Source organism: Stomoxys calcitrans, chromosome 1 (assembly GCF_963082655.1).
Source record: "Stomoxys calcitrans chromosome 1, idStoCalc2.1, whole genome shotgun sequence".
NCBI lineage: Eukaryota > Metazoa > Arthropoda > Insecta > Diptera > Muscidae > Stomoxys > Stomoxys calcitrans.
In genome coordinates, this window is record NC_081552.1 from 23,033,382 (window position 1) to 23,046,287 (window position 12,906).

Below are 12,906 nucleotides of genomic sequence, written 5' to 3' on the forward strand. Positions count from 1 at the left end.
GTGTGGTGCGCATTAAGTCCCCTAGCACCAGATGATCATGGCCAGATAGTAACCCACTCATGTCGGGGTGATATATACGAATACGGCGTAGGCGATATATACACGTAGTATAGCTCTATCTCGTCAATACCGGAACTGACTGCTATCGCCATGCACTCCATGTAGGGGTCACTAGCGCCAGGCGTAGGCGAGATTGGTCTATATTGCACGGAATGGTGTATCACGAAGGTCAATTGCCCACCTACATCCCTTGAGCGTTTCTTACGATGCATATTGTATCCGTGACAACTGTGCAAGCTGTAGGTGTTGGTGAGCTTTGTCTCCTGAATCGCTGCGACCAATATGTTCTTCCGACTCATAAAATCCACAATCTCATTGATCTTGCCACGGAGACCGTTGCAGTTTAGTTGCAAGAATGATACACTTCCCGGCACTGGCCTGGCAATATTTCGGCTGGGATGCTGCTGTTGCGTATATTGCCGCACGGGAGAGGCCGGGGGTCACATCGTTCGATGACGTCGACGCAAAAGGCGACGACGCTTGTGACCCACTGCTAGCTTTGTTTTCACAGCGCCTTGCAACATATCCAGTATGACTATATTCCCGTAGTGAAGTGAGGCCAGAGTAAGATTGGAAAAGTACCCACTCCATGCACCTGTTACACCGACACCAACCGATGATGGAGGCGGTTCTGGCAAACCGAACAGAACCAGGGTCCGGAGTTCTTTTCAATCCCGGCACGGACCAGAAGCGTGCGAAGAAAGCACTCCGGGATGTGCCTCTTACATGACGAAAAAGGACGAACACGTACACTGGGCGGCAGTGATTGCCGATGAAGGGTTCCTTCGGGTCAATGCGGTGCGTACAACCGGCTGCCATGGGATTGGTTTGGTAGACTGTGTGAAGACGAGGCTATTGCTGAAAGGCAGTAAGTAGGAGGTCAGAATAGTTTCGGTATCATAACGGAACACATAGGACCACGAGCTCAGAACATGTGGCGAAGATGATGAGACGTTGGAGCATTTCCTCGGCACTTAGGTGGGGACACAATCACAGACATGAACCAACTATGGACTTGTATTGTATTTTGTAAGTAGTACGGACAAATATTCGCGTGAAGATACTATATACACGGTCCGTTAGAAAGTAACGCGAATTTTAAATTTTCGCTGGCAACGTGTATTAAATTTTCGATTACTTTGTTGCGTTAGGTTGTTACTCAAGATCGGCCATTTTAAAATTTAGTTTTATTTTATACCTTGGTCAGACACTCAAATTTGTGACAGTGCTTGAAGCTACCCTCGTCTGGTCTTTACCAAATTGAGAATGATATAATTAGTGATGCGCATGGAATTCCTTGTACCAGTCTTATAAACTGCGGTATACCAAGCATATGTATAACCAATTTGTATAGCTCTTCCGAACACCCATGATTATAAAGCTTAAAACATAACATTTAACTACTAAGAGTAACGTCTATTCTATTGTGAATGATTGCTCTACATGCATTTATGATTCAGCTGTTGCATTTCGCAAATGTCAACAAATGTTTTGTTGTGAATTATTATTCGATGTAATCGTGAAAAGAAATCCTCATACCGGATATATAACCTGCGTTACAAATACCATCGATATGTATATAGACTTTATATAGCTCTACAGCACACCCATGATTATAAAGTTTAAAACGTAACTATTTATCTAGAAAAACTTATAATCTATTGAGAATGATTGCTCTACAAGCATTTAAATTGCTTTGAAACATGCAACTCTGTAAAAAAATGTCAAGAAATCAACTCGCAAAAGTTATAATTTTTTTACTTTGACGACTAACCCACTCTTCACGTGTGGCAGCACAGAATGCGCTCGCTTTCAAGCGTTCCTTGTACCAGGCTTATAAACTGCGATATACCAAGGATATGTATAACCAACCAATTTGTATAGCTCTTCCGAACACCCATGATTATAAAGCTTAAAACATAACATTTAACTACTAAGAGTAACGTCTATTCTATTGTGAATGATTGCTCTACATGCATTTATGATTCAGCTGTTGCATCTCGCAAATATCAACAAATGTTTTGTTGTGAATTATTATTCGATGTAATGTTATTTTCATTCGAGTCGTGATTGGTCTATAAATATATTTGGTGGGTTTTGGGGGTTGGGCGGCCCCCTGGTTACCCCATACCAAATTTTTGTTTTTAGGTTACTATAAGAGAGCACACAAAATTTCGCTTAAATCGCACCACCCATCCTCGAGATAGGGTGTTTCTGAAAATTACGGTAAGAGGGATGGGCCGCTCCCCCCGTTCAGATATCAAAAAATTTAGTACCCTATTTTCTTTCACCATGGGATCATTATGCACCATCTGTGAAAATTTCAAGAAAAGTGGTTCTGCCGTTTTTGAGTCTATAAGGAACACACACACAAACACAAATTGATTTTTATATATGTATAAGATATGCAGTTTTTTTTATTTTGTTTTGTTTACAATCGTTTGTTGTTTTGTTTACATTTTGTTGTTAATGATGTCTAAAAATAAAACTTTGTTTCCCTGTTCACCCATTGTGCCCCGACTTTGAATCTCGTGCATTTCGATATGGCTTCTTAAGCATTGGCAAGAGTGCAACGAAATGAGTCACACTTGTGGAAGGATTTGCTCATAAGCTGTTTTACTGTTTCTCAAATTCTATTTTTTGGAGGTTTTGGTTTTGTTTTATGCATTTTCACCCATACCACCTAGAAAATTGTTATCGATGGCAACAAAACAAAAGATATGTTATCATCAAAGTCGTTAGTCGTCATATCATATCAAAAAATCACAAAGGAGATTAAATTACTTTGTGTTCTAAGCGGCACAGCAATTCTAGTTTAGGCAATAACATAGCCCAAGTGTAGACGTTTTCATTATTAATTATAAACAATTGTTAGAGACAACTGCACAATCATATACTCTGAAAAGTAATTATTTTTTCAATTTCCCTCTATTTTTATAAATACTTACAATTTCAGTTTGGATTTTTGTTGGGATCTCTTTGTGTGTGCCCCCTGTGGTTGTTTTACACTGGATCAACGCTTAGCTTGCCATGGCCAATCAAGCGGAGATAGATTATGAAAAACAATTTCAAGAAGATTTAGCCAAGGCCACTGCGCTAAGTTTGGAACAGGAAGCTTTAGACGAATACAATCGCGCCAAGAAATATGGCTCGGCATTTACCCAAAATGCCCAACAGGAAGCGAAAAATAAGTTATATGCTCAAATACGTAGACAACACTATGCTCGAACTGCTTCGGGGGGTACAGAAAATTCTTCGCTTAGCTATGCCACACCGTCCTCAACGCCTCAGCATGCTTTGGCCTTGCCTACAAATTTGCAGCAGAGCCAAAGAAGACATTCGGAAGTTACTAATCATAATGCTTCCTCCTTGGCGTCGTTCCCCACGGACAGTGAGCGCTCTAAAACTCCGCCTGCTTCATCGTCTGGAATGGCCGAAAATGATTTGATTAATTTTGCCAGTCCGACAGCGAAAAATTCCGAGCAGAATTCATTTGAGAAACTGATAGAAGACTTACAAAAACTGCAAACAACCAATCCCCAAACGGCATTGGTGCCCTTGGGACCAACGGCTGCTGCTCCCATGTATCCCTCCTCATCATATAACCATCATGGTGCAGCAGCAGCTGCTGGGGCTGCCATGTATGCTGGTAGCGCAGCAGCTGTCCAGCCACCAGGACATTATGGCATAACAACACCAGCTGGGGCAGCGGGTATGCAGCTGGTGCCTTTTATACCCTCAAGTCCACAACAAAAGGTACCTCTGACTCAAGATGAATTGGCAAAGCTTTATAATATGACACCACAACCTCATAGCGCTTCCATATATGGACCTCGGCCGGCCATGGGTTTTATACCTCCAAGGGGTGCGCCAGGCTATTATACACCGCCCACACCACCCGTAATGGCAGGATCTTCAGCGCCGCCTTATTCAGCTCCTATGCATTATCCCAATGCTTATGGTTACCAATTTCAAGCAACGAGTACCCCTGGAGCTCAGCCTTATTTTCCCAGCAATATGTCAGCAGCGGCAGCTTCGAATGCCTCCATCTCTTCTTCAAATCCATCATTGAATGCCAGTGCACATCACCATCATCTACAACAAACAGTTTTATCATCCTCCAACAATAGCTTTAATTATCAAAAACATTCCTCTACGATAAGCATTAATGCTGGTGGTGGCGTAGCCTCTGGTTCTACAACATCTTTGCCAGGAACCTCACAATCGAACGGTATGAGTGCAAGACGTCAAACGCCACCGGCTCGCAAGATGTCCTCCCGTGTTCCAGGTTCTGATTTAATCGATTTGTCGCATGAAGATGAGTGAGTTGGAATTGGTTTATAAAAAACGAACGACTCATTACTTTTTGTTTTGGTTTTTGGAAAATTTCAGTTCGCGTGTGAGTGTGCTTGAAGCCTTTGATCCTTTGCTAAATGAAAATGAAAGTGGTAAGTTAAAAATGTTTCTTCCAACATCTCCTTTTTATTAATAGAAACACAGTCCCCTTAATTAAGCCTTTCCCTGGTTATTGCTTTATAAACATCTGTGCGTTTCTTGTGTTTGTCGTTTGTCCTCTAATTGTAGAATGCAATTTTCATTTATACCTTCAAACAGTCGAAGTTAACATTATGTATAGGTATTTTTGGGTTTGTATTTACCAAGTTGGTTTTCAAGCTATCCTATCCCGACGAAGTTCTGGTTTTAAATCACGGCAGTGAAAATTTAAAGACGGATTCAACAGTGACAGTCACGCCGTTTAGAATCTCTATAAGAAGGAGGTCTCTTATTTATGAACTTTTATCGAACCGTCCATATGTATAGGAAGACTTTTTTTAGCCACCCAAATGATTGTGACGTTAAAAACAAATGTCACTAAGGGTGATGTTGTTGTTGCTGTTCTTGTAGCCGCATTTGTATGTGGAGGTGGCGATCCTCGTCAAGCTCCTGTAGGTGAGCAAGCTCGTACCGGTCCAAAGGACAGATCGCAGCGGGAACAAGGTGGTCATTGTCATATCGAGCATCATAGGCACTTAGTATTTGTGCAAAAGCCGGTGTCGCCCGACTTCAGTTGCTGTTGCAGCTACTCCGTATGGAGCATTCCACTATCCGTAACCTGTGGACGCATTTAAGCTAGTGACAGCAATGAACACCACACAGTTCGTCGTCTTGTCATATCAAGCATCATAGGCACTCAGTATTTGTGCAAAAGCCAGTGCCGCCCGGCCTCTTACTGAGACTCTCCGCTCGATACCGCTGATTGTCCGCGACTGCCGTTGCACTATCCGCAACATATGGGCGTGGTATCTCGCAGCTAAGCTTCTCATGACAGCAATGAACACCACACAAATTGGAGTTCAATGTTCCAGCCTGTGTGGTGCTCACAGCTATCACGTGCCTGGACTAACGGTGATATTTGTCTATTGTGAATGGTATTTTATATATTGTTAAAGGCTTCTCTACGTGCACTTGCGGTTCAGCTGTTGCCTAAACATATAAATAAGAGTTGTATTGTGAATTATGGAGGCCACCGTAGCGCGGAGGTTAGCATGTCCGCTGAACGCCTGGGTTCGAATCCTGGCGAGACCATCAGAAAAAATTTTCAGCGGTGGTTTTCCCCTCTTAATGCTGGCAATATTTGTGAGGTACTATGCCATGTAAAACTTCTCTCCAAAGAGGTGTCGCACTGCGGCACGCCGTTCAGACTCGGCTATAAAAAGGAGGCCCCTTATCATTGAGCCTAAACTTGAATCGAACTGCACTCATTGATATGTGAGAAGTTTGCCCCTGTTCCTTAATGGAATGTTCATGGGCAAAATTTGCAATTTTTGTGAATTATTACTCAAAAGATACTATGTTGGTGACTATTATGACTCATTACACTCAATTTCATGGCAGCCGGTGGTACGCATGACATAATTATCAGGGAGTGTCAATCCCATGGCAGCCGGATGTGCGCACCGGATTGACCCGATGGAACCTTCATCGGCAAGGGCTGCCGCCTCAATGTACTTGTTCGTCTTTTTTTCGTCATGAGAGAGGTTTGCCAGAACCGCCTCCATCATCGGTCGGTGTCGGCGAGGTGTAACCGGTGCATTGAGTATGTACATTTCCGATCTTGCTCTGGCCTCACTTCACTAAGGGGTTTAGTCATACTGGATATGTCGCAAGGTGCTGTGCGAACATAGCCAGCAGTGGGTCACAAGCGTCCTCGTCGTCGGACTATGTGACCCCCCGACCTCTCCCGTACGGTAATATACGCAACGGCAGCATTCCAGCCGAAATATTGCCAGTCCAGTGCCGGGAAATGTATCATTTTTGCACATAACTGCAATATCGATGAGATTGTGGATTTCATGAGTCGAAAATATATATTGGCCGCAACGATCCAGGAGGCAAAGCTGAACTACACCTGCAGCTTGCACAGTTGTCACGGATACAATGTGCTACGTAAGGATCGCTCAAGCAATGAAGGTGGGGGATTGACCTTCGTGATACACCATTCCATGCAATATAAACCCATCTCGCCTGCGCCTGGCGCTAGTGCATGGTGCATAGAGCTATACAACGTTTACATACCGCCGGTTGGTATCTGTGTCCCAATTATGGACCAAGCTTACAACCCCGACGTAAGTGGGTTACTATCTGGCCATAATCGTCTGGTTCTAGGGGACTTTAATGCGCATCACACTTTATAGCATTCTCCCCTAGGTAACGACCAGCGTGGCACAGCTTTGGCAGAGCAGAATGAAAGCTCCATGTGTTGCACAGTGAATGAGGATACCCCACTTGGATTACGAGGAGGTGCAGCAGCTCGCCAGACATTTCCATTTCATCCCCTGATCTCCTGAGTGATGTATCTTGGCAAGCCGTCATCTCTTTGGGTTCAGATCACCTCCCCATAATTCTCACCATGGACCGACCACCCGACTTCATAACCTCTGTGCGCCGGACGTTTAGCAATCAGAAGAAGGCCGATTGGGCTGGCTTCAGAGAGTATACCAATCGCCGCTTCAGTAAACTGCCACTCCCTTCGAATGTGCTAGTGGCCGAGAGGAAATTCCGAGACATCATTAACGCAGCAGCCGCTCGTTTTATATCAGCCGGTCGAGTACCCCAAGTGCGGCCCAATTTCCCGCCGCAGGCAGTGGTACTCGCAGACGAGTGTGATGGGATTCGTGGTAGGGACCCCAATTACCCCAGAATCAGCGAGCTGAATCTGGAAATAAACGGGCCCCCACCCATTGTAGACATCTGCGATAGGTTGAACGTCTACCTTAGCGAACTTGCCTCATGTTTCGCTGAAAGAAATCTGAAGATATTTGCCACCAAATCTTCAGCCACATTGTTCACTACAAGTAAGCCACAGCAATTTGTGATAAAGTCAAAAGAAGAAACAAGGTCCTCAAGTCACTTGCTGGCAGCACTCGGGGTGCAGACAAAGAAACCTTGTTGACCACGTACAAAGCAATTGGCCGGTCTGTGGTAAGTTATGCAGCGCCAGTGTGGTCTCGTCAACTTTGTGGCATGCAGTGGAATAATATTCAGATCTGTCAGAATGCCGCCCTCCGAACTGCGACGCGCTGTCTCCTCATTTCTCATCTCACCACCTCCATCAGGAGAGAAAGATCCTTCTAGTGCGAAGACATAACTACATGCTGCCTAAGCAATACCTTTTGGCCTGTTATCGCAGAAACCATCCAAATCATCATCTTGTGGGTAGATATCCACCGCCCAGAAGCCTTAAGGTAGATCTACATGATCTAGAGCGTGAGGTTCAGCGCTACAAGAGGGAACCTCTAGATCAAGCCGCATATCAAGCAGGTCCAGACAACATTCATGCAGATACGGTAGCAGATGCGGTAAATGGCTACCGTGTGAATGTGGTCCTTGGAGAAGGACCGCCTCACATTGCACCTGAAGATGCAGCCGCCTCAACTCCTACAGAGCAAGGATTGATGCCGACGTGCAAGATGTATGTCCCGATTGTAAGCAGGGACCGCACTATACACGTCACCTGTTTAACTGCCCAGCCAGACCCACTCGACTCAGACCCAGATCCCTGTGGACGCAACCCATCTCGGTCGCAGAGTTCCTGGGTCTTGACACTCAATAGAATCAAGCAGACGAAAGATAGAACACAATAAACTGCTACAACAACAACAACGACGACTCTTATGATCCACTGCTGTCTATGTTCGCACAGCACCTTGCAACATATTCAGTGTGACTATACTCCCGTAGTGATGTAAGGCCAGAGCAAGATCGGAAATGTACCCACTCCATGCACCGGTTAGACCTCACCAACACCGGCCGACAATGGAGGCAGTTCTGGCAAACCAAACAGAACCAGGGTCCGGGGTTCTTTTCCATTCCGGCACGGGAATGATTGTGACCAGAAGCATACACAGGCAGAAGAAGTTTATCTCCCCTGCTGCTTTTGACTACCAAGTGGACCTTTGGACGGAGGGAAGCAGGTACTTTGTGCTTTTCGTAGTTTTGACATCCTTCATTCTAAGGGAACGTGCTCAGGTCGACCAGTTACAAAGTATTGATAACACAACGGGCACGTATAGACCTAAGAAAAGGACCTCCAACAGCTCGAGTTGAAAAATCTCTTTTGGATTTTCTGAAGTCGGATAGCATTAATAACTGCATACTACAAGGATGCATATATGTTAAGTATTGGCGAAGATAATAAAAAATAAAGTCGACGAATTACCTTTTGAGGATAATTTCATATTCGTCATCATCGCAAAAGTGCAAATTTTGTCCACGAATATTCCATTAAGGAGCAGGAGCAAACTTCTCACATATAAATGAGTGCTGTCCGATTCAAATTTAAGCTCAATGATAAGGGGACTCCTTCTTATAGCCGTGTTCGAGCGGCGTGGCGCAGAACGGCACCTCTTTGGCAGGAAGTTTTCACATGGCATAGTACTTCACTAATTTTGCCAGCATTAGGAAGGAATAGTCAGCGCTGGATTTTTTTCTTATGTTCTCGCCAGAATTCGAATCCATGCGTTCAGCGTTAAAGGCGGATATGCTAGGTGCTCTGGCAGTCTGGTATAGCTAGTTTTTACCAATGACACTGTCAAATTAAATCTACAATTACAATTAACGATCACAAGCCACTAAAGTCAGCTGGGTGATTGATAGGCACAACATTTTTATGTAACATTTTTAATCGCCCTATGAGGCCATTTGCACCGTCTGGCACCTTTTTCCCTGTCCATAATATTTAGTTATTTATTTGAAAGACGGACAGATTGTCTTTATTTGATGACACTTTTACATTAATTCTACAATTCACAATAATATTCACAAAGCAATTAAATAAGCTGTGTTTTATTTTAGTACTGGATAGACAAGCCGTGAAAGGCAAAAATAAAATGCAAACAATGTTTCCAATGCAAGTCTGTTTGTTTGCCATGATGTTTTCATGTGGATTTGGCGATCCTCATCAAGTTCCTGCAGTTGAGCAAGCTCCTGTAGGTGAGCAAGCTCGTTCCGGTCGATAGAACCGATAGCGGGTACAGGGTTGTAATTGGTTATTTTAAGGCGCCAATCACACATCGAGCATCGTAGGCATTCAGTATTTGTGCAAGAACCGGTGCCACCCGGCCTCTCACTGAGATTTTCCGCTCGATACCGCTGATTGTCCGCATCTGCCGTTGCAGCTACTCCGTATGGAGCATTCCACTATCCGCAACCTGTGGACGCGTCCGGTACCTCGCAACTATACTTCTCGTGACAGTAATAAACACCACACAAATCGGTCCTCAATGTTACATCCTATGTACTGATCACAGATATTTCGTGCCATTAGATGGTAACGCCATTTGGCAACCTGTCAACACAATACGAGGAAAAAAAGTGCAAATATTTGTAAAATATATAACTAAAATTTGCAAAACATGCATGGACAAGCAATAAAATTTATTTAGATTAGTGCACGAAATTATATAAATAATTGGTTTTCATTTTATTTCACCATTCACAATAGAGGTGTTTCTGCAAGTGGGCACGCTTATTTGTGAGAAACATTCAACATTCCTAACAACGGATGTTCTACATAAGCCTGCCATGGTAATTTATCCAGAACTTCGTTGTCCTAGATGTATGTCATTTTCATACTAATTTCATTGCACTGCACTATAAAATACTAAAATAAAACACAAAATCCCATGGCAGCCGGTTGTACGTATCGGATTGACACGATGAGGTTGTTCATCGTCAAGGGTTGTCACCACAGTGTACAACACACTGCTTACTTACTTTACTTTACTTTAATTGGCTATGACAGAACATTTGTTCCACTAGCCGAACGTAGAATAGCGTTCCGAGCGTCTCGATCTCCTGCGCTAATTCTAAAATCTCTGACAGCAAGTTTCGAGGTGTCACCCGGTTCCCCGTTTGCGTGTATCACCTTATTTGCCTTCAAAGACTTCTTTGCTTCTTCATCCATTCTGACAACATGACCTAGCCAACGCAGCCGTTGTATTTTGATGCGTGTAACTATCCTATCATCGTCATACAGCTCATACAGCTCGTGGTTCATACGTCGCCTATATTCTCCATTAACGCAAACTGGTCCATATATCTTACGAAGAATCTTATTCTCTAATACTCCAAGCACTGCCTTATCTGCTTTCACAATTACCCATGCTTCAGAACCATATAACAGCACGGGTAGTAGCAGTGTCTTGAATAGTGTAATCTTCGTCTGTCGAGAGGTAACCTTGTCATTCGTGTGTCATTCGTTTCGTTAACGGCGTTGCCGAAGTAGATAAAGTTACTGACTGTCTCAAAGTTGTCGTTCTTAACTTTCTCCATTTTCATTATCTGCTCGGTTGTGCAAGGCTTTTTGAGAGTTGAAACCATCCATTTCGTCTTATCTCCATTTACTGTCAGACCCATTTTCACTGATTCTCTTTCGATTCTTTCAAAGGCTGCAGATACTTCTTCCGGTGACCTATCTATGATATCGATGTCGTCGGCATAGGCGAGTAGCATGTGTTCTCTTGTGATTAGTGTGCCATATCTATTCACATCTGCATCTTGTATAATCTTCTCCAATAGGATATTAAAGAGATCACCAAATAGGCTGTCTCCTTGTCTGAAACCTCGTTTGGTATTAAATGGTTCGGAGAGACTCCTTCCTATTTTTAATGAGGATCGCGTATCAGCGCGTATCATCCAGCAGAGTCTTATTAATTCTGCATGGATACCAAACTCAGACATGGCTTGAAATACCTTTGAACGTAAAGGAGTATCGAAGGCGGCTTTGTAGTCAACAAAGAAATCATTGACTTTAGGTTTTAATCTTTTACACAGTACGGTTAAGAGTATCTTGCATGCGATGAGGAGGAGACTTATTCGTCTGTAGTTGGCACATTCCGTCTTGTCTTCTTTCTTGTGTACGGAACATAGTATGCTGAGGTTCCAATAATCGGGTATGCGTTCTTCTAGCCAGATTGCGCAGATAAGCTTATGCATACGCTTTATCAGCGTGATGCCTCCGCAGCAGCAGTGGCGAGCCGTTTGCTCGCCACTGCTATAACAACAAAATAAAACACGTCTATTATCAGCTAGTCTATGAGTGCAAATTTGCACAAATTGTTGCTGGAAGTCGTTCGTGTACTTTATTTTAAAGCTGAAGAGAGCGGGAGAGTGCGTAAGAGCGAGCACAATTTTGAGAGTTTGGTAAATGAGAGCTTGCAAATTTCTGCTGAAGGTTTTTTTCCCAGCAGAAATTTGTAGCATCAAACAGTTGGTTAATAAAAACTAACTTTTTAATTCAAATAAATGTCAAAAGGGAGTAAGGCTACGCTTACATTTTGCAACTTTTTACTGGAAAAGTACGCGAACAGACCTAATACATGTGTAACCAAAAATGTGTGCAAATTTGCACAAATTGTTACGGGAAGTCGTTCGAGCAGGAGAGTGCGTTTAAGCGAGCACAATTTTGAGAGTTTGGTTTATGAAAGGTTGCAAATTTCTGCTGGATATTTTTTTCCCAGCAGAAATTTGCAGCATCGAACAGCTGCTCAAGCTACTGAAATTATTTAGATTTTAGAAAGACTTTCGCTGGTACTGGCTTATACCGTAAACATTTTGCATTAACTCAACAATTCACAATAATAACAATACAAATAAATCATGAGAGCTGTTATTGTGATACTTCGCATATTTCAATTTTTTATGCATAAAGGGGTTTACTTTGTTCGATTTTCGCAAACATTTTTCATGATTACTTTTTATACCCTCCATCATAGGAAGGGGGTATACTCGTCATTCTGTTTGTAACTCTTTGAAATATTCGTCTTAGACCCCATAAAGTTTATATATTCTTGATCGTCACGACATTTTAAGTCGATCTAGCCAAGTCCGTCCGTCTGTCGAAAGCACGCTAACTTTCGAAAGATTAAAGCTAGCCGCTTGAAATTTTGCACAAATACTTCTTATAAGTGTAGGTCGGTTGGGATTGTAAATGGGCTATATCGGTCCATGTTTTGATATAGCTGCCATATAAACCGATCTTGGGGCTTGACTTCTTGAGCCTCTAGAGGGCACAATTCTTACCGATTTCGCTGAAATTTTGAATGAGGTGTTTTATTATGACTTCCAACAACTGTGCTAAGTATGGTTGAAATCGGTTCATAACCGGATATATCTGCCATATAAACCTATCTGGGCTCTTGACTTCTTGAGCGTCTAGAGGGCGCAATTCCTATCTTATTTGGCTGAAATTTTGCAAGACGTGTTTTGGTACGACTTCCAAAAACTGTGCTAAGTATGGTCTAAATCGTTCCATAACCTGATATAGCTGCCATAGAAACCGATCTT

General features: G+C 43.1%; 1 protein-coding gene and 1 long non-coding RNA gene across 6 annotated transcripts in view; one reads left to right on the forward strand and one right to left on the reverse strand.

The window, feature by feature from the left end:
• The window catches only part of LOC106095665 (phosphatidylinositol 4-phosphate 3-kinase C2 domain-containing subunit beta), a 191,114-nt gene that overhangs the window by 81,960 nt on the left and 96,248 nt on the right, over positions 1–12,906 (forward strand). For 3 of the 5 annotated variants that reach the window (XM_059363655.1, XM_059363641.1, XM_059363646.1), the window contains exons 2-3: positions 3,017–4,382; positions 4,453–4,508. In XM_059363655.1, the coding sequence (XP_059219638.1) occupies positions 3,091–4,382; positions 4,453–4,508 (1,348 nt within the window). In that variant the 5' untranslated portion in view covers positions 3,017–3,090. Of the gene's footprint in view, positions 1–2,783; positions 2,966–3,016; positions 4,383–4,452; positions 4,509–12,906 lie in introns of those variants that run through there. The other 2 variants (XM_059363648.1, XM_059363660.1) reach the window with 2 other exon arrangements.
• On the reverse strand, positions 4,510–4,799 carry LOC106094401 (uncharacterized). The gene is made up of 2 exons (XR_001222548.1): positions 4,719–4,799; positions 4,510–4,664 (listed from the first exon to the last, which is right to left on the reverse strand). It is a non-coding gene; the product is annotated as an uncharacterized LOC106094401 (long non-coding RNA).